Raw genomic sequence first — 21,619 nt, forward strand, 5'->3', positions numbered from 1 at the left:
TATTCCACTTAAGAGTTACATGACCGTAGGCAAGTTACTTTCCTCTTTGAGCTTTGGATTTCCTGTCAAAACTGAGAAAGCTATGAGTGTTTGGGATTGTTTTATGGGCTTCCAAGTCATTCCTCCAGTCTCCACTCAGCCATCCAACAAGAAATCTCACAATATGCCACAGTCTGTTTTATGAGCTAGCTCCTATCACATAACTCATTAGGCCTCTGCATTCCTTTTCACCCCTTCAACATAAGAATAAATTCAGGAAAATCTAAAGGGAAGACGCTGGACAGACAGAAGATGAGACCATTCATTCTCCTGCGATTATCTGTCACTGCTTCTACTTTGGCAGTGTCTCACTGTGTTGCCCAGGCTGGTCTCAAATTCCTGGCCTCAAGCAATCCTCCTGCCTCAGCCTCCCAGAGTGTTGGGATTATAGGCGTAAGCCACTGCACCCAGCCTTTTTTTTTTTTTTTTTTAATATATTCTTAAGGGATCAAAAATTAGTCTTCCTGATTTAGTGAAATCCTAAACTTTACCATTTGGAAACAAAATTTGCGGAGTAGCTTTTCTTTTAGTGTTTTAAATTCAGTTGAGACTACTTTTAACTAAATTTAGCTGTATGTTTAGACGTATACATTTTTTGTAATTCATTTTTGGCAGATCTTCAGGATTTATTCCGCAAGACTGGCCAGGACGTGGATGGGAAGCTGACCTACCAGGAAATCTGGACCTCCCTAGGTTCTGCTATGCCAGAACCAGAGAGCTTGAGAGCATTTGATTCCGATGGAGATGGAAGATACTCATTCCTGGAGCTAAGGGTAGCTTTAGGTATCTAGCTTCATCAGGCATATTTTAGAAATGGACTGCCTAATATCTATTTACCTAACAACAAAACAACCCTTACTTACCCATCAGTCCTCTAGTCCTCCAAACTACTGTAGCAGATACTTTGCCACCTTTTAACTTGTTTGAAGAAGCTATATAAAAGTTATTTTTTTAAAGAAGAAGACCATTTTACTTATGATGTTCAGAAATCCATGGTTGCCTACAACCAGTAAGATCTTCTTACATTTTAAAATTGCCAGGAAAAAAATTAAAGCCCTCTTTTTTTCTCTTTCCTTTTTTTGAGGGGAGGAGACCTTATCTTTTAAAGCTGGGAAATGTATATATAGAGAGAATAAGCCACTTTTATATTTCACTTAAATTTGCCTTAAATTAGCTGCACTTTATAGAGACTCAGAAAATGTCTTTTCTTTAAAAGATAGGCCTTTTCTGTTTGTAAATATTTAAATGAAAGAAAGCATTGTGCATATTGTGTGGAAAGTAGGAAGAATGGTTTTGAACAGGATATGAACAAATGACTTATTAAAAATTGCTGATCTGGTGTGGGTGGCAGCTGAAACTACATCCATGTCTCCATAAGGCATCCCTCAAAGGCCCAGGCGCTGCCAGGGGGTTTGTCCTGGTAGCTGGAGGAACTGATTTCAGGGAGTAGACACTGGAGACAATACTGACTCCAGGCATGGCTCATGGAAGTAGGATTCTGGTTCTTTGTTCCTATTCCCTCAGCTAATCCCAACCTGGGAATCAGAGAAGTCTTGGGGATTTTTCTCATTTTTAGTACTATTTCAGGGTTTATGAGCATAAAAAGTTATCCATTGGGGAACTCCATTTTCCCCGCTGAGTGAGCTAGATTGCCTTCCCCACCCACCCACTTAAGTCTGTCTTAAAGCCGTAGCTGGCTCCCACCACCAGTACCATCTCCATTCGAATGGCAGGGCTAAATTCCCCCAGCCATTATCTCACACTGACCACCCAGAGCTTTAGAAGAGAGCTGTGCTTCTAATTTTGACCCAGAAAACCATACCCCTTGAGATTTTACCTAGAGGCTAACCAAGAGCCTAATATGTTTCTCTGGGGGATGACTAAAGCCAAAAAGGTTGTGAGATGAAACGTGAAATAATATTCAGTTTCCTTACCATTACCAGCTCAGAAGTAGCTAGAGGCTTTCTACCCAAAGGATGCCAAAGTATAGCAGGGCAGGCCTGGAGCTAGGGCCTTCACATGGTGGTAGCAAGTTTTTCAAATCTAATACAAGCAAGTACAATACTTCCTTTAAATGCTTCTGTGGACCTGGCATGAAAGATCCCTAGATTGAAAGGAATAATACCTCCATGTCTCCTGTATGTTGAGTCTAGAATTGCTGTGTTGTTCTTAGAAGCAGTCTTTGGGCAACAACTTGAAAGGGAAAAAAAAAACTACAAAAACTTAACTTTGGTATAGGCCAAGTCAGGGAGAAAGTAGAGAAAGCTGTCATGCCACAGGCTTCTATAGTGGAGATCATTTCCTTTTTAACTTTGTTCAGGTTGCCCTTCACCATGGATACAGTCCGGTACCCTTAAACATTTAAGGGCTGTTTTTTTTTCTTTACATGATGTTCAGCTTGGTATTGACCAAACTTAAATTTTTTTTCAAGAAGTATTAAAATTTAGTTAAAGCAAGATGAAGTCTTTTCCCATGAATGTGTCCCCTTATCTCATTATAGCTTATGCTCAGTTTCACTTTCTTGGAAAGGTTAAAACAAATTAGCCTGGCACTTTAGGTAACTTGAAAATAACTCTCACCCTTCTGACTGCCTTCCATCCACTCTCACTCCACACCTTTTTTTAATATATATACACCCTTACAGATTTTCTAACAACCAAATAAAATTCTAGCAATAAATTGAATTATACTGCTATATTTGTATATACTGTACCATAAATAGTATGTCTGTACCTGGAAGGTATTTTTTTGAGAACTGATTTATATGAAATATACTTGAGGGTAATGTAGCTTGTCCTTTTTAGTTTCAAATTCTTATTCATAGGCAGATACTTTGAAGACACCTTAACTCTTTGTTGTGTGTATTTTCCCTTGCATCAGATAACTATACATGGAGAAATCCATTTTGTTTTTTGGTTTATCTTCTGTTCTTCCTACCTTGTGCTTGTCTGACTAGTATCACCCCTGAGCCAGTATACAGTACCATCCTCTCCCCCTACCAAGTTTGGCAGAGGTGTTTATACTGCATTCTCAGATCTATGAATATTTTTGTCATCCTGCCTGAGAAAGTACATCTTCCAGGCAAAAGTAGGGTATCTTGAACTCCTTTCTTCTGAGTTGAGCAGACTCACTGGCTTAAGCATCCCATAAGCCTATTATTTAGTGTGAATTTGGGACTTTTATTTGTATGTTGTCTTAACTTACTGAGCCTGTGACTTGTATTTAGCTGTAGTCAAGCCTCACCAGCCATATCTCATCTCTGAGAGGAAGACTGGATAGTGAGTTTGGTTTTGGTTTTGGTTTTAAATCCTTTTACCTTTTCAGTCTGGCAGCTCCTACTGCTGCTTTCCTAAGTTACTCAAAGCACTGCTTCTTGGTCCTTGTTTTCTTTTGCCTTGTACTATCTTGTATAATGTTTACTAAAAGAGCCTCCCCATAAATCAGAGAGGCAAAAAGGTAGCATATAAAAAGAAGAACCAAAAGAAGAGAAAACCTGACTTCTAGATGACTGTGGTGTCATCTAAAAGGCAGAGGTGCCTGACCCTCAGGAATGTGTATGATGCAACAGAGCTGAAGAATGGGTTCCCTTCACCTACTGCTGGCCATTGTCCCTTCTGTTGGAGATTCCTTTCTTTATGGTTGCTGTTCATAACCCCTTCAACACCCCCCCTTGCTGGTCCTGCCGGTCACAGTTGAGGATTTTGGCTGTGATGGGCTCATACTCATAATGGCCTGTTGAGTTGTTTTTAGTGACAGGTTTTGTTTGCTGCACACCTCATTGGCTTGCTTACCAACACCAGCTAGAAGTGGTCCCTCTTTCATATCCAAACCAGAACACATTTGGGTATTCCTGAGACTTTATAGAGCGTGTATTGTTTGTTATACGAACCTAACCTACCTTGTTGTTTTCTCATATTAAGAAATTTAAATCTACTTTGTTTTAGTGAAGCTATTTTGGTAATGTATAAGCAATTTTGGTTCTGTTTAGGGAGAATTCAGGGTTTCCATGACTTGATTTGAGCTTTGCATATTTCAAATAAGTAACACAGCCATTTTAATTTAGCTAAATAAAAAAATTTCTTTTTCTCTCAATGTGTCTGACTAAAGCCTCTCTCACTCCCCTGCGATTTTTAAGGGAAAAAAAAATCTGCTTTGATTTCTATATTTATGGACGCCTTACACCTTTTGAAAGCAAGGAGTAACACATGGTGGGCCCAAAGTAATTAAGAGTCTGCCTTAAGGACTGCAATATTTGGCCTGAAGAAGCAAAGGCTGCAGGGTTCAGGCTTTTTGCATCCAGAGGATGGGAGGGGTGAGGTGAGGCAGGAGTGAGCCCTGCCCTTGTGTCTACCCGAGATGCTCCACTTAGGCCTGTTTTATTTTTTGAGAGTCAATATAAAAGCGTGTTTGCCATAAATGTCCCACCACCTTAAAAAAAAAAAAAAAAAAAAGCTTAAAATCCATTGCTAAAGAGGGGTCATACACAAGCTAAAACTTTTTCACACACAGAAAAAAAATAACTCTACATGTTTGCTAGATTCTGGATACCTCCTCCCCTCCCCCCAACACAGAATCTGGTGACCTTCCCCCTCAGTCATTATGTAAATGACTATACATAAAGCTTTTGTTATTTACAAATATAATGAGGGGATTTGTTCATTTCCAAAAGGAAAGGGAGAAACACATATCCTGTGATAGAGCTGGGCTTTCTTACCTCAAAACTGGAGCCAAATGGGCAGTATTATCTTTGTCTCACCTTTTAGAACCATTTCCAGAAGTACAAAAATTATTAATATTCCCATGTGGTGGATCTTAACTTTTGGGAGGGGGACATGGATTCCTGTAGGAAAGGTAAAAACTATGGATATATGTCTACGTATAATTTTAGGCAGTTCACTGACCAGCCCTTCCTCCAAGCCAGTTCATGGACCAACTTAATGACACCCTACATACAATCCGAAGCATTCACCAAGTGTTTTCTAACACGACATATCATTGGGGAAGGGGCACTATGGCGTATGGTGGGAAGATCAGTACCTTTGATGCCAAGCAACTGATGATCAATAACTTTCATACCAGTAACTTTGATGCAAGGCAGATGTAGATTTGAGAACTGGCTCTGCAACTAAGAAAGGTATGGCATATGCCCTTGGAACCTGTCTCTTCATCCATAAGAGGAGGATCATGATATCCATTTGGCAGTGTTCTTGTGAATTATTAGAAATAATGTAAAGAGGCAACCACGTAAGAGCTACATACATCATAGATAATAATAAAGAATGCATTTCAGCCCATAGTGCAGTGTGGCTCACAGGGCTCGTGATGACTCATTTTGCCTGTGACACAGCCACTGTAAATCAACATAGCTCACGTACCCTCAGCAGCTATCACTCTGGTGGCAGCTGTGCTTCACATCCCACAGAACACCAGTGCCTTGGGGTACCTAGGCCAGGGCCTGGCACACATTTTTGTTTTAAATACTGAACAGAGGGATATTGAGTCCATCCACAAGTACTGGTTCAGTGTGTCTCCCCACAGCCAACCACCAGTGCCAGTTCATATTGGTGAGACTCAGCAACCAACTTGGTTTGCAAAGTGACCCCATCAGACAGGAAGGACATTGCCTTCCTAACAGCAAATGAGAAACGAGGGAGCCTTGGACTTTTTTTTTTTTCTTTTAATATTTCATAGCATGACATCCAGGTGGGTCCTGACCTCTGTCAATACCACCTTCCTGAGGTTAGTTCCATTTCCTACTCTGCACCTGATTCCTGCAGCTCCCACCTTCAGTGAGAGGAGGCTACAATTCTGAAGCAAAAGGCTTGGCATTGAAGCTATGGTCTTCCTGGGCCAGATTCGGGAGGGAATGGAAGAGAACATTCCTTTCAGGACAGGTGGCCGAAGGATAGGAGACAGAGTGGTTCAGCAGGGGGGGTAGGTTGCACAAGGGTGGGGCAAAGGGCACCTCCTGAAAGATGGGAAGTGGGAATGGGGAGCTGGCCTGGGGCTGCCGTGGAGCCAGCTGCAGTGCAGGTTGCAGGGGAGCAGGGGCTTCCGCCTTGGGGTTGCTGTCTTGGTCAGCATGGCTGCTGCCTTCGGTGATGTCCAACTGCCACAGAACATCTGGATTCTGGACCTCAGTCTCAGTCTTGGTGACAGCAGGGGCAGGGCCCGTGTTGATGGCTGCATTCATGCCGTAGCGCCGTCGCTTGTTAATCCAGTACAACAATGGGCTGTAGGTGAATGTGGCAGCTCTCATCACCTCCACCCACTGCTGGGCACGCTCTTCCCGCCTCAAGTTCTTCCTCCAGTGCAGAAAGATAATGCACCCTCCAGTTATCACACAACACAGCCCCAGGATTCCAAAGTACAATGAGACCCACACTAAGGCAGCAAGAAAGAAAAAGAGGCATGCTGGCTGATAGCTGTAGCTTGGGGCCTGAGCTGTTTCTCATTCCTCTTTCACTTAACCCATGCATCAATCACTGCATCCACTTAACTACTCTCACCGTTCCTTCCCTCCCTTATTGACTTGCCTCATCATTCCCTTATTCAGTCAAAGCTAGATTTCCAGGGAGCTTAAGCACCACCTTTAACTCTTTACAGATCACAAAAGCTAGGTCTAGCGGGGGCATGTGCTGCCCAGGCTCAGTCAAGCCTCTGATTCCTAACCCAGGACCCATCCAATCCATCAGACTGAGAAGTTTCACTATGGGCAAGTCCATCAAGAAGCAAAAGTTCACCAGCACTTTGTGAGGCCCAGGTGGGCAGATCACTTGAGGTCAGGAGTTCAAGTCCAGCCTGGCCAACATGGTGAAACCCCGTCTCTACTAAAAATTTTAAAATTAGCCAGGTGTGGTGGTGCATGCCTGCAGTCCCAGCTACTTCAGAGGCTGAGGCAGGAGAATCACTTGAATCCAGGAGGTGGAGGTTGCAGTGAGCCTAGATTGAGCCACTGCACTCCAGCCTGGGCAACAGAGCAAAACTTCATCTCAAAAAAAAAAAAAAAAAAAAAGTGAAAGTTCATCAGTTGACAGAGACACCCATGTCCCATCCCATTCCATTCAGCTGTGATGGTCCTGGGCTATTGATAGTATTTTCTCTGGTTGATCAGAGCATGGTCTTTGCCTTAAAATAATTCTTAGTTTTCTAGAGTAGACTATCTCCTAACTGCTTAGGTCTCCTCCAGGCAGCCAGGCACTGTCCCATCCATGCAAAGGGCCTTCCCTGATTGTTTGTCCCCAAGCCCTAAGGCACAAGTCCAGTGACAGGGACTGGAGGAGCACTTACTCCCAGGGAAGCGCAGGTCCTCCTGTTGGGAATCCATACAGTTGAGCTTTGGTACCTGGCCGATGGCTCTGGGGAGAGGGAACTCACCCACCCATCTGCCCAGCCAGTCAGCCCATCTGCCCAGCCAATCAGAGTCTCCAGAATGCCCAGGCCCTTTGTTCTCTAAAGGAGAGGTCACTGGGTTCTGAGAATTGGGCCTTCTAGGGGCAGTGCTTGTGAAGTGGTCCTGGGTTAATGGAAGGAGGGGACTTCATCCAGTGGCATTTTTTGGGTGGAATGTCACTACTACTTCCATCAGAGACTGGTTCACCTATTGAATTGTCTGTACCTACCCCTTATGGTGAACCCACAGAGCAGACCCCAGAAAAGGGCCATCATCCCTCAGGTACTTATGGATGTTGCTGGTCTTTAGGGAACGGTTGATGGGGTACCTGTCCCCAGTGAGGAATGTAACAAGGAACACACAGCATTGGGCAGCCCTGTTCTCAAAAAGTATCTAACCAAGTTGGCAGGAAGAAACCTGCTCAAGGGAACCAAGTGGTCAATACCTCCTTCTTTGGCTCCAACAATCTGTCTTTTATTTAATTACCTTCCTTCAAGTGCTGACAAGTGTTTCCCAGGCCCCAGGCCCTGTGGGGCTTCCCACCATCTGGCCTGCATCTACTTCCAGCCTTACTTCCCTCCTCGTCCTCCACACACTTTTCCCTTTTGCCTAGTCCGTACTCCTGAACAGACCCTGCTCATTCACATCTCTGGAGGTGTGCCCATGCTGCTCCTTCACCCAGGAGTGCCCCTGCCCACTTTTCCACCACTGAACACCTGCTCATCCTTCAAGACTCAGCTCAGCCCCCCTACTCTGTGACAGACTGCCCAGAATCATATCATCGCCAATTTGAAGAAACTTTGAGAGTTGTCTAGTTCATCTCCACCATCTGATCCCACCATCAGGGCCATGCTTGACTCCTGGGGGTAGATTTTTCCCCACACAGCAACTAATCTCCCTGGACTCAGGACTCACTTGAGTCAGGAACTTGCTCACCACCTCCTGAGGCAGCTTGATGCATTTATGGGCAGCTCAGTTAGAAAGCCCTTCCCTAATTAAGCTTAAGTCAGCCTTCCCAGTATGTTGCACCACTGCTTGTAGCTCAGCTTCTTAGCACCATTTTAATGACTCCCCTCTTTATAGTCCTCCAATGTGTGACTTAGGGAACTATTTAGCACAGAATTCTCTCCAGGGTCCACTTACCCTTGTTCTCCTCCTATATCACTGGCCCCTACTTTCCAGTCTCCTTTGCTGGTTTCTCCCTTTTCCCCTGATCTCTAAATGTAGGCATGTCTAGGGCTCAGTTCTTAGTGCTCTATCTACATTCATTCCATCAGTTATCTCACCCAGACCCCTGGCTTTAAATATCACTATACGCTGACAGTACGCAACTGTATCTCTCCAGCCTGGAATGCTCCTCAGAACTTTAGACTCATACCCAAATACCTGGTTGACATCCCTCCTTGCCAGTCTGTAAAATTATCCCAAACCAACATGTCCAAAACCAAACTCTGATTATCCATCCTCCAAAGTCTACCCTACCTACAGCCTTTCTCCTCTTCATAAGTAGTATCTCTGTCCTTCGGGTTGTTCAGGCCAAAAACCTGCAAGTCATCCTTGACTCCTTTCATTCTATCACACCCACACTGACTCCATCAGCAAGATCTTTAGGCTTTTATTTCAAAATATAACCAAAATCTGGCCACTTTTTTTTATCACTATCACTTTAGTCCAAGTACCACCATCTCTCACTTGGATTACTGTTCCCTGTAGGGTGACCAACATCCTGGTTTGCCCAGGACTTGGGGTGGGTTCTCAGGACATGGGGCTTTCAATGCTAGAGCCAAGAAAGTCCTAGGCAAACTCGAACAAATTAGTCACCCTTGGGAGAGTTTCCATCCTTGCCTCCACATATCCTAAATCCCACCAGCAGCCAGCATGATCCTTTTAAAAAGTAGATCATGTTACTCCACTGCTTAAAACATATAGTAACTTCCGATCTCATTCGATTTAAAATCAAAGTCCTTAACCAAGGCCTAAGCAATCTAACTAGCCCTCCCTATACCTTCTTGGTCTCATTTCTGCTGCTGTGCCCTCACTCATTCAGACTCAATAACCTCCTCATCAGGGCCTTTGCACTTGCTGTTCCCCCTACCTGGAAGGCTCTTCCCCCAGCATTCCCACATTACCTTCAGGTCTCTGCTCAAGTGTCCCCTTATCTCTATCTCTCTTGGCCTGCTGTTTTTCTGCATACCATGTAGCATCACCTAACATTATATATTTATTGTCTGTTTCATTCCACTAGAATGTAAGCTCAATGAATTAATATAAACAAGGATCTAAGAACTTCAGATAATGATAACTGCTATAAAGAGAATGCAATAGAGCGATGGGATAAAGACTATAAAGAGATGGGGGGTTGTCATTTAGGTCCCTTGGAGGTGCTTACATGTGAACTGAGCCCTTAGATGATGAGGAGGCAGCCACATGCAGATCCACAGGGAAAACAGCAAGTGTTAGGAGTGTGAGCCAGGTATGGGCTAGCATACTTGAAGGACTTATTCATCTTCCATTACACTGTTCCTCGCACAGGGCAGGGCTCAGGGCTGATCTCCATGAGCATAGGTTGGATTGAGCAGAGTTGAAGGCTCTGCCTCTGTCCCAGGAGGGGCTTCAATCAGACAAAACCCAGACAAGAAGGACCTGATGATGAGTACTGTCCCAGAGAGCCCACTCCAGGACTGGCCCTGTTCTGTGAGCAGGTGGGACACAGAGATGTTAATGTCACTGTCCCTGACCCTAGGAGCTCACACCTGGTTCAGACGGTAAGGAAGATTGTGGCATTTGGGTTGAGAGAATGGAAGGAGAGAGGATTCCAGGGGTCAAAAAGGGCCTGAATAAGGACTCTTCAAGGAGTAATCCTGGTGTTTCTTTGGGAGAGAATAGGTCACTGTGGCTGGAGTTCAAGGAGGATGTCAGGAAGCAGAGGAAAAGGAGGCTTGGGAGGCAGCTGCCATCTTGAAAAGAGCTCAGCACTCGGGTAGAACTTGAACAAGTCACATAATTACTCTCGGCCTCAGTTTCCTTATTTGTTAGATGAGGATAATACTGCCACACAGAGTATGAAGCCGCTCAGTGTCCTGCACATAGCAACCTCAGTAAAGAGAAGCTTGCTGCTGTGATTATAGTTGATGAAAAGACCTTCGATGCTGAAGGACGGACTACTACAGCGAGTGCCTGGCACTACAGCGAGTGCCTGGCACTACACCGAGTGCCAGGGGCAAGCACCGCGAGGACCTGGAGATCCGCTGGCTTTAGAGAACGGACTTGGCGCGCAGAGGCTGCTGGTCCCAGAGGGAGGAAGGGCGTTGAATTTGGGCAGCCTCCCTGGAGGAGGCGGGCCGTGGCATACACAGGGCGGCGAGAGCGCGCAGTGCCGGGGCCAGAGCGGCGCGCCCCCTCCTCCCCGCCCCGCCTCGCCGCTATCCCGCGCCCGGAACCTTGGGCGCGCGGAACCTCGGTGCCGGAGCGCGGGCGCGGCGCACTCGGAGCGGGATGGAGCGGGCGCGCGGGCCGCGGGCCGAGGCCGACGCGCCTGAGGAGGAGGAGGAGGCGGGGGCGGCCATGGCTGCTGTGGTGGTGGCGGCTGCGGGTGGCGCGGGACCGGCGGTCCTGCAGGTGGCCGGTCTCTACCGGGGCCTGTGCGCGGTGCGCAGCCGCGCCCTGGGCCTGGGGCTCGTGTCACCCGCGCAGCTGCGCGTCTTCCCAGTGCGCCCCGGCTCGGGCCGGCCCGAGGGGGGCGCCGACGGCAGCGGGGTCGGGGCCGAGGCCGAGCTCCAGGCCAACCCTTTCTACGACCGCTACCGCGACAAGATCCAGCAGCTGCGCAGGTGCGGGCCTGGGTTGGCTGGAGGCGGGCAGGAGGCGGGAGGAGGGGCGGCCCGGGCTGCTGGGCCTTAGGACAGCCCTGTGAGGTGGGCACTAGTACTGTCCCAGCTCTTCAGATGATGCAGCCAGGCTCCGCGAGGCTAGGTCACTTGCCCAAGATCACACAGCTAATTGGTGTCAGAGCTGGGAGTCTCTGCAAAGCCCTGGCTCGTTCCACGTTTGTCTGCTTTGGTTCTCCAAACGCTAAGGTGGACTCTTATGACAGCCCTGAGGCAGGCAGCTCAGAGACACCTGTCCTCATTATAGAAATGGGAAAACGCCTTCTAGAGAAGGGACTTGACTTGCTCAAGGTCACATATTAAGATAGCTGAGGCCTGGCTCAGAGCTGGAGTTCCCAGGCTGGTGGTAGCTTAGAGCCTTGACTGCAAGGAAAGGCGATTGGGGATGGGAGGAGGGCATCAAAGACTAATAGTGTCACAGTCGGATCACCCATTGAACCCTCTTAAGGAGACTGAGGATCAGCGAGAGTAAGAGACTTGCCAAAGGTCACACAGCTGTTTGGGATTTGTCTGACTCTGAGTCCAGGGTCCCTAACACCACCTCTTAGCTTCCAGAGGGAAGGATCTGGAGCTTAGAGGGGCTTAAGGTGCATATGAGGGGCTATAGGAGCGTCTGAAGGGTTCAAGTGGGAGGAGCTAAAGGAGAGCAGAGGTGAAAATTAAAGGGGCTTGGGAGAGAATTTAGCAGGGTAAGAAGGTAGTTGTCTTATGAAAGGAAACCAAAGACTTAGTACTGTAAATTTGAGTTCTGTCTCATCTCTACTTCCACTGCCTTAATCTACTCCATCATCGTCACCTGGGCTGTTGCCATTATCCTCTAACTAGAGTTCCCTACTTCCATTCCTGGACTACTTTACCCCAGTTCCTCTCACTGCTACTGTAGTGATCTTTCTTGCCATTTGAAACAGTTATGCAGTAAATGAATGCGTATTTTTGCTCTCCTTCCAGCAGCATTGAGATAGTCTCAAGTATTTGTCATCTTAAAAGCCTTTCTTTGATGTACATTCCCCTCCAGGCTTCTCTCGTTGATCTGTATTTGATCAGTTTTACACACAAGCATCTCTGAAGAGTTGTCTACTTGTACTTTGAATACTTTATCAGCATCCATTTATTCTTACCCACTCATGAACAAATAAATAACTGGTTTTACCATCCTTCCCCACTGGATCATTCCCATCAACATTTACACATACTGTTATCCCCCCCACTGACCTCTAAATAACATCCAAACTCCTTAATGTTTCACACAAGTTCCTCATACCCTAGTCCCTGCCAGTCTCTCTCTAGTTTTATCTGTTAGCAAACTTCCTTTGAAAAAGAATGGAGAGGAGGGGATGTTCCAGGTAAGGGGAGCAGCAGCATAAACAAAGGTACAGAGGCATGAAACCACCTTAACCATTTGGGGATGTTTGAGCAAATTTTCATCATAATACCTGTTGTACTTTCATTTGTTTACTTTTATGCCTGTCTCTCCCACTGGATAGTGAGCTCCTTGAGGTAGGGAGTCTGACTTATTTATTTCTATATCCTCAGATCCCAGCAACAGCTTCACTGCCCAGGCTGTCCCTTGCCCTCTCTACCCCTTCACTATGGCAGGCCCAGTTGCAGCTGTAGCCACTAGCAGGGTTGACCCTGGTCCTGGTACAGCCCCCAGGGCTGCTTGCAGCTCTGGCCAGGCAGGTGCCGTGCCTGACTAAGCAGAAACCCCTGGTGAGGCTCTTTATTGAGGAGGAGCCGGCCCACTACGGAGAGAAGAAAAACATCCCATCTACATGACAGTGAAGGGAGTGGTGTCTTATGTCACCTCCAGAAAGGAATTTTATGGAAGAAGGGGCCCCCTATAATGCATTGACCAGGGAAGTCCACCAGAGGGATAGCCAAGATGTCCCTGGGTCCTCCAGACCTCACCCATGAAACTCTGGGTCTCATGGCCAAAGAGCTGGAATCCCTGGATGATATCTTCACCAAAGTGTACAAAACCAAATATCCCATGGTTAGCTACACAGTCTGAAGAATTCTTAATAGGGACAGCACCCCAGCCTGGACTTCAAACCTGAAGACCAACCCCATTTTGACATAAACAATGTGTTCTGTTGTTTCATCTCCAAGAGCAGCTTCTTTGGAGGGTAGGTCAGGGAGATACTCAGATGCTAAATCTTCTGCAAAATAGGCTACCTAAAGCCTCTGAATCACCAGGATCTGAATAAAGTAGATGTTTAACCTGGTTGGGGGGACATATTTTCAAGAACTGGATGTATTCAAGTAAAAGCTTGACACCTAGTAAGGAGGCTATAGGATTCTTGTCTGAAGAGGTGATCCAGCAAGATGACCTCAAAATTCTAAGTACCCTGAATGTAAGTACCTGAGAGACTAAGCCCTGTGTAAACCTAGGGAACAGCCTGCAAAAGAAAAATGTTACACAGGCCCCTTGAGGATTAACAACAGTTGAATAACAGGATTTCTTTTTCCAGTTTCTTTATTTCTAGGCCTGTGCCCAGTTCTTACTAACTGAAGGCAAATTTTTCAACCTCTCTGAATGGCAGTGTCCTTTCTCTGTAGAGGTGGAAAGTGATGCTTTGTTATTTTAGAATTCAAAAAGGCCCAGTTGGTTTACCCTTTGGTTTACCTCTGATCAGGTCAGACCCAGCTGCTTTTGAGTCCCGCCTGGAGAAACGCAGTGAATTTCGGAAGCAGCCAGTGGGGCATTCCAGGCAAGGTGATTTTATCAAATGTGTGGAACAGAAGGTAAGACCTCCCCCCATTTGTGGTGTTTGCTTACCAGCACTCCTTCACCCTCCTTACCCTCACCCTTATCCTTAAAGTTGGTTTATTGATGGGTCAGCTGGGTGAACTGAACATAGTCTCTCCCAACTCCATTTCCATCCATAAATGTTTATCCTGCTCTTTCTAGGCAAAGTACTGTGGTCATGGTGGAGATATAGAAGTATGAGAGGGGTACTTCCTGCTCCCAAGAGGAGCAGTCTGGTGGTCAAGGCAAGGCACACATGGTAGTAGGCTAGAGGTATCAGAGAAAATTTCCCATGGGAGATGGAACCTGACCTAGGCTAGGAACGTTGTGGGGGATTTAAATTAAGTAGAGAGGAGGGAATGGGACTTTGATGTAGAGCAGGGGTCATCAGATTTTTTCTGTAAAGAACTAGATGTTAAATATTTTAGGCATTGTGGGCCGTATGGTCTTCTTTGTGACTACTCAGCTCTGCCATTATAGTGCAAAAGCAGGCCTAGACCGTACGTAAATGAATAGGTATGGTTCTGTCCCAGTAAAACTTAATCTACAAAAATATTTGGCAGACTAGATTTAGTTTCCTGACAACCAGCCAACCCTGCCAACCCACCCCCATCCATTCCCATGTTGAGGAATTAGCTTAAACAGAGGAAGAGCTTTGAAAGTAAAAGGGGTTTCAGGAGACAGCAAGGTACTATGCCCAGTTAAAATGGAGAGGGAAGTGTTAAGGCTAAAGAAATAAGTTAGGCATTAAACTCTTTGGGCTTAAGGAGTACAGGCAGGATAATTTAGCTGCTAAGAGGATGGGCTCTGGGGCCAGATGCCAAGGACTGAATCCTAACCCTTCCACTTACTAGCTGGGTGACTCTGAGCAAATTGTTACTTCTCCATGCCTCAGTTTGTTTATCTGTAAAACAGGAATAATAACAGTACCTACTTCACAGAGTTGTGCTGAAGAGATAATACCATTTAAAACTCTTTAGCGCCGTCTCTGGCATAAGTACTTAATATATATTAGCCATTATTATCCTTAAATAGGAATCAAAGCTGAGGAAAAGCATGTTGAAAACTGTGTCTGGGAAGATTATTCTAATGCAGTGTTTTTCAAACTTTTTGACCGTGACCACAATAAGAAATATATTTTACACTGCAATTCAGTACACATGTATGTATATGATTGTAACTGAAAAAAAATGTATAAAATAATGCTAACTTTTACAACATGCAGTCCATTCTTATTACTTTTTATTCTCTTTCATCTTTTAAAAAACTCTGATCACAATCCACTAAATGTATTTCACAACCTATTATTTGAAAAATTCTAACCTAGGGTGGTGCACAGAACAAACTGGTGTAGGAGAGGCCAGCGCCAGGGAGAATATGGAGTAATCCAGGTGTGGGCTGCAGAAGCCTGAATTAAGGTAGTTACAGTAGAAAATTGGGATTCTACATTGTGTTTTAAAGTCAAATTAGAGGTGTTTATTTTACTTGGAAAATACTTTTTTTGCCTTGGGTATCCTGAATTTTAAGTGAATCTGCTGAGTCTTAATGACTACTACTCATCTGACAAAGGGCTAATATCCAGAATCTACAGTGAACTCAAACAAATTTACAAGAAAAAAAAACCCCATCAAAAAGTGGACAAAGGATACAAACAGACACTTCTCAAAAGAAGACATTTATGTAGCCAAAAGACACATGAAAAAATGCTCATCATCACTGGCCATTGGAGAAATGCAAATCAAAACCACAATGAGATACCATCTCACACCAGTTAGAATGGCAATCATTAAAAAGTCAGGAAACAACAGGTGCTGGAGAGGATGTGGAGAAATAGGAACACTTTTACACTGTTGGTGGGACTGTAAACTAGTTCAAACATTGTGGAAGTCAGTGTGGCGATTCCTTAGGGATCTAGAACTAGAAATACCATTTGACCCAGCCATCCCATTACTGGGTATATACCCAAAGGATTACAAATCATGCTGCTATAAAGACACATGCACATGTATGTTTATTGCGGCACTATTCACAATAGCAAAGACTTGGAACCAACCCAAATGTCCAACAATGATAGACTGAATCAAGAAAATGTGGCACATATACACCATGGAATACTATGCAGCCATAAAAAAATGATGAGTTCATGTCCTTTGTAGGGACATGGATGAAGCTGGAAACCATCATTCTCAGCAAACTATCACAAGGACAAAAAACCAAACACTGCATGTTCTCACTCATAGGTGGGAATCGAACAATGAGAACACTTGGACACAGGAAGGGGAACATCACACACTGGGGCCTGTTGTGGGGTCGGGGGAGTGGGGAGGGATAGCATTAGGAGATATACCTAATGTTAAATGACGAGTTAATGGGTGCAGCACACCAACATGGTACGTGTATAGATATGTAACAAACCTGCACGTTGTGTACGTGTACCCTAAAACTTAAAGTATAATAAAAATAGAAAAAAATAAAATAAAATGACTAATTGAGTTAATTAGAACAGGATTAATAGTAAATGGGTTGCCAGGCGCAGTGGCTCACGCCTATAATCCCAGCACTTTGGGAGGTTGAGGTGGGCAGATCACTTAAGGTCAGGAGTTTGAGACCAGCCTGGCCAACAGGGTGAAACCCTGTATCTACTAAAAATACAAAACTTAGCTGGGTGTGGTAGCAGGCGCCTGTAATCCCAGCTACTTGGGAGGCTGAGGCAGGAGAATCGCTTGAACCTGTGAGGCGGAGGTTACAGTGAGCTGAGGTCATGCCACTGCATTCCAGCCTGGGCAAAAAAAAAAATAACAGATGGGTTAATTATAATAAGGTTGGGGAGCAAATTCAACTCCTATGACAAATAGAGTTTACAACTTTATGTGAGCAAACAATTCTTTACTACAAATATTTTAACAATTGTCATTTCCTATAATAAACACTTATAGTAGTAAGGTTACAAGTCAATAGTTCTTGGAAATATTACTATATTATAAACTTTAAATATTAGATAGGAATGTTCTTTGCCCCTTTTTGGTAAACAGACTTAGAAATTTAGCTTTATGAGGCCGGGCGTGGTGGCTCACGCCTGTAATGCCAGCACTTTGGGAGGCCAAGGCGGGCAGATCACGAGGTCAGGAGATTGAGACCATCCTGGCTAACACGGTGAAACCCCTTCTCTACTAAAAATACAAAAAATTAGCCGGGCGTTGTGGCAGGTGCCTGTAGTCCCAGCTACTCGGGAGGCTGAGGCAGGAGAATGGCGTGGAGCCAGGAGGCAGAGCTTGCAGTGAGCCGAGATCACACCACTGCACTCCAGCCTGGGCGACAGAGTGAGACTCCATCTTAAAAAAAAAAAAAAAAGAAATTTAGCTTTATGATAAAATGTAGAATATGTAAAGATTTAATTTAAATTGTGGCAGCTCTTAGGTAAATATTCACTTGCTATCTTCTGTATCTAGCTAGATAGAGGAAGGCTAACGGCTAACACATATTTTCCATTCCCACAGTCTTGTCTTTACTACTTTGAGTTATTGGTTCCCCACCACATGGGACTCAACATCCCCCTTTTATAATACATTTTTTAAAAATTCTCCCTTTTCTACCCTGAAATAAAACAATAGGTATGTAAAAATATAACCTACCTGTATGTATAACCTCAGGTGGGAAAATCAATATAATGCCCTAACCATAATATAAAGAAAAGTATTTTTTAACAAAATACATATTTTAGCATGTAAATATTAGGGCACAACTACACTGTGAGACCTAATGTAGTCATGAGGTGCTTCCACCCATTTCTGAAATAACCTTGAACATGTAAGCAGCAAATACTGACTGGCAAATGGGTGTTATGTTGATAATTATAAAAACTCTAAAACCACCAGGTGCAGTGGCTCACGCATGTAATCCTAGTACTTTGGGAGGCCAAGGTGGCAGATCACTTGAGGTCAGGAGTTCGAGACCAGCCTGGGCAACATGGTGAAACCCCGTCTCTACTAAAATGCAAAAGAAAAATTAGCCAGGCATGGTGGCGCATGCCTGTAATCCCAGCTACTCAGGAGGCTGAGGCAGGAGAATTGCTTGAACCCAGGAGGCGGAGGTTGCAGTGAGCGGAGATTGTGCCACTGCACTCCAGCGTGGGCAACAGAGTGAGACTCTGTCTCCAAAAAAAAAAAACCTCCAAAACCATGAGCAGTGTTGTTATCAGTGACCTATGATTCCACAATGTGGAATCTTTCAAGTTATATAGTAGTTGCATTTCTGGAAATTTTAGTATTAAAGCAGTGTTTTAAAAAAAAAGGTTCTAGGCCCAAGTAATTATAAATATTGAAATATTATAGGTATTTTCAGCTGCAAGAATGTCTAGCTAGACATTGAAAAGTTGTACAGGATGAGGGAAATTTTTTTTATTATGTAGAACTCACCCATTTGACACCCCTCCCATAATGTAGATATCAATATCCAATAAACTATTATGATAACCATAAAATTATCTGCACAGATTTCCAAAGCATCCATAGTAGGGAAGTAAAGCACCCATTTAAAGTTCTTATTAAATGCTTCTGATTTTTGGCATGTAGTTTCAACTGCTTTAATTACCTTATTTCATCAAATCTAAAGCTCACTCTTATTTTTCTCATTTTAACATCACTAAAATTGTCTTATAATTGATATGACAGGAAAATATTGTGCTATTTAATTGGCATCATTTTCTGATGCATAAAATAATGGTGCATCTTAAGATATGATGTCTTAGATTTGATAAAATGCAATACACTTATACTTAGGGCTTAAATTTTTTATTTCTATAAGTGAAAATGGATACAAATAATAGATTGGAGAGACATTGTGTAAAAACCGATACATGAGGCTTCATGACTGAAAGGTGAAAGCAGCTGTGCAAGTGGAGGTTTTGTTTTGTTTTTGTTTTGTTTTCATGGTACACCTGAGAATGAGTGGTATGAAAATGAAATTCTCATCAGGCACAGTGGCTCATGCCTGTAATCCCAACACTTTGGGAGGCCGAAGCGGGCAGATCACTTGAGGCCAGAAGTCAAGACCAGCCTGGCCAACATGGTGAAACCCCATCTCTACTAAAAATACAAAAAATTAGCCAGGCATGGTGGCACAAGCCTGTAGACCCAGCTACTCGGGAGACTGAGGTGGGGGAATCACTTGAACCTGGGAGGCAGAGGTTGCAGTGAGCCGACATTGTGCCACTGCACTCCAGCCTAGGCAACAGAGCTAGACCCTGTCTCAAAAAAAAAAAAAAAGAAAGAAAATGAAATTAACTCCTTTTTAGATGGTTTACATATGAAGGAACGGCTACACTGGGATGTTGTCAGTGTATAGGTGCGTGACCAAAAAGACTAAAGTGTGTTCAACAGGCTTTTCTCTAATTTGTGGGTACAGGTTCTATGACCATCATTTATGAAAAGTGTGGATTAATTAAAGCACAAAGTGACTAAAGGCAAGGTTTTATGCAGAAAGTGTTTTTCAGCCTCAGAATCCCAGGTGTCGAATGTACTTCTGAGAAGCACAGCCTTGAGTGGAAGACTCAGAACAACCCATCCCTACTATCAGAAACTACTCAAAACAGGATTTACTGGCTATGACCTTTATGAGAGATAATGGCTAAGAGACAAAATAATCACTTTCAGTTGTTGGTGGCCTTTTATTAAGGGTGTCTAATTTGATAGAGGAAACATTAAGATTGAACACTCAAAATGACTCTAGTCTGCTGAGGATGCCTACCATCAAAGTGTTGTCAGAGATAAGCAGTATCCTTGGATAACACATCTTTCCATTTCTTACCTCTTCCATGGCTCAGTGTGGAATAGGTCAGGACAGAGCACAGTAATCCCAAGCAGGCCTAATTCTGGGAAGAAATCCCTCATATCCACAGTGGCAGGTGGAGAATGGACTCTCAGTACTAGTAGATGATAGTTTACTGAGAGAGAAATCTTATCTCTGAATCTCAGAATCTTAGAGGAAAGTTGTTTTCTTATAAACAATAATTTTTATTTTTATTTCTTTTTATTTATTTATTTTATTTTATGAGACAGAGTCTCACTCTGTTGCCCGGGCTAGAGTGCAGTGGCGTGATCTCGGCTCACTGCATCCTCCGCCTCCCGGGTTCAAGCGGTTCTCCTGCCTCAGCCTCCCAAGTATCTGGGATTACAGGCACCCGCCACTATGCCCAGCTAATTTTTTGTATTTTTAGTAGAGACGGGGTTTCACCATGTTGGCCAGGCTGGTCTCGAACTCCTGACCTTATGATTCTCTCACCTCGGCTTCCCAAAGTGCTGGGATTACAGGCGTGAGCCACTGCGCCCAGCCAACAATAATTTTTAAAATAGTGTTAAATTTTTAGAACAATTATTATAAAAAGTGGAGAGAAGTGAGTTCTCACATGCAAAATTATTTAATGAGATTGGGTACCTCACCTAGCTTAGTTACCTTTTTTCTTATGAGTAAAGTGTAGATTAATATCTTGTCTTATATATTTCAGACAAATGCCTTGGGGAAACAGTCTGTGAACAGAGGATTCACTAAGGACAAGGTAGGTTTCTAATTAAATATAGGAAAAAAAGCTTGAAGTCATATGGGACATCTAGAACAAGAGGCTGCAAATTTGAACATAAGTACTGTGGCTCAATGATTTTGTGTAAGGTGATTTTCCAGCTGTAGAAGTGAGAAATATTTCTATGAACTTTTGTGTCCTTGACCATGACCCCTAGCATAGCAGTTTAATTAAAAATAACAACCAAACTTTCTCCTCTTACCAGCTGCAAAGTGCCGCAGGACTCATTGGTAAGGGTGAAGCCTTTGGGAAGTACATGGCAACCTAAGAGAGACTCCTCAGGAACAGAACTATGAAAACCTGTCTAGGCTTGGGGGCTCACTTTCTCTGGGCATGTGGGTTTTCTTATACTTGTTTTCTACTTTTGGAAATCTGTTTCATTGTCCTGACATGTTTGCCACAGGCTTAGAGATAGAGTTAAGCTGGTTTGTTTTTTTTTTTAATTATGTGTTAATTGCTTTTTATTGTCTCTTTCAAGACTCTCAGTTCAATCTTTAACATTGAGATGGTAAAAGAAAAAACTGCAGAAGAAATAAAACAGGTAATGAATGGAAATGGGCTGGCCTACTCTATGAAAATGTGAATTCTGTGAACCAAATCTGAAAGTACATTTTCTGACACCTCTTTCTAGCCACAATGAAAGGTAATAATAAAAGGCAAAAGTGATGAATTACTTGAAGAACAATGTCATAAGAAAACTTGTCTTCTTTGTCACTCTTATATGTCTAATCAACTTGTATTTCTAGTTTCTTTTTCATTCCCATAATCCACATCTCCTGTAACCCTCATCAGTACTCTGTACCTGGATTACTGCACTACCTTTCCAAATAGGTTTCCCTTCTCCTTTTTTTTCCACTCCACCCATAATATTCTCATCAACTGAGTCCTCTGAAACTTCTCCTTTCATTATGGAGAAGTATAGTGTATTGGTTTAAAAACACAGACTCTAGAACCAAGCTGCCGGTTTTAAGTCCTAG

The 21,619-nt window shown here is 43.9% G+C and overlaps 3 protein-coding genes across 13 annotated transcripts in view; 2 read left to right on the forward strand and 1 right to left on the reverse strand.

Annotated features, from left to right (window-relative positions):
- The window catches only part of EFCAB14 (EF-hand calcium binding domain 14), a 43,942-nt gene extending 39,811 nt beyond the window's left edge, over positions 1–4,131 (forward strand). For all 4 annotated transcript variants that reach the window (XM_016962440.4, XM_016962430.4, XM_016962424.4 and 1 more), the window contains one exon: positions 655–4,131. In XM_016962440.4, coding sequence (XP_016817929.2) covers positions 655–830 — 176 coding nt within the window. In that variant the 3' untranslated portion in view covers positions 831–4,131. The remainder of the gene's footprint in view (positions 1–654) is intronic.
- A 1,570-nt stretch (positions 4,132–5,701) lies between these two features.
- TEX38 (testis expressed 38) lies at positions 5,702–10,861 on the reverse strand. Of its 4 annotated transcripts, none has more exons than XM_001140039.6 (2): positions 7,330–7,488; positions 5,702–6,423 (listed from the first exon to the last, which is right to left on the reverse strand). In XM_001140039.6, exons 1-2 carry the CDS (start codon positions 7,364–7,366, stop codon positions 5,840–5,842), a joined length of 621 nt encoding a protein of 206 aa, XP_001140039.6. In that variant the 5' UTR covers positions 7,367–7,488; the 3' UTR covers positions 5,702–5,839. The 4 variants fall into 4 exon arrangements, with proteins under 4 accessions (XP_001140039.6, XP_009455233.1, XP_009455237.1 ...); XM_009456958.4 differs by having other exon boundaries at positions 5,702–6,344; positions 7,330–7,477; XM_009456962.4 differs by having other exon boundaries at positions 5,702–6,272; positions 7,330–7,447.
- Positions 10,746–21,619, forward strand: part of ATPAF1 (ATP synthase mitochondrial F1 complex assembly factor 1) — a 35,774-nt gene continuing 24,900 nt past the window's right edge. The window contains exons 1-4 of one of the 5 annotated variants that reach the window (XM_016962454.4): positions 10,746–11,262; positions 13,956–14,064; positions 20,571–20,621; positions 21,121–21,183. In XM_016962454.4, the coding sequence (XP_016817943.1) occupies positions 10,928–11,262; positions 13,956–14,064; positions 20,571–20,621; positions 21,121–21,183 (558 nt within the window). In that variant the 5' untranslated portion in view covers positions 10,746–10,927. Of the gene's footprint in view, positions 11,263–12,813; positions 13,674–13,955; positions 14,065–20,570; positions 20,622–21,120; positions 21,184–21,619 lie in introns of those variants that run through there. The other 4 variants (XM_016962475.4, XM_016962465.4, XM_016962469.4 and 1 more) reach the window with 4 other exon arrangements.

The sequence above is a fragment of the Pan troglodytes genome, chromosome 1 (genome assembly GCF_028858775.2).
Source record: "Pan troglodytes isolate AG18354 chromosome 1, NHGRI_mPanTro3-v2.0_pri, whole genome shotgun sequence".
Lineage (NCBI taxonomy): Eukaryota > Metazoa > Chordata > Mammalia > Primates > Hominidae > Pan > Pan troglodytes.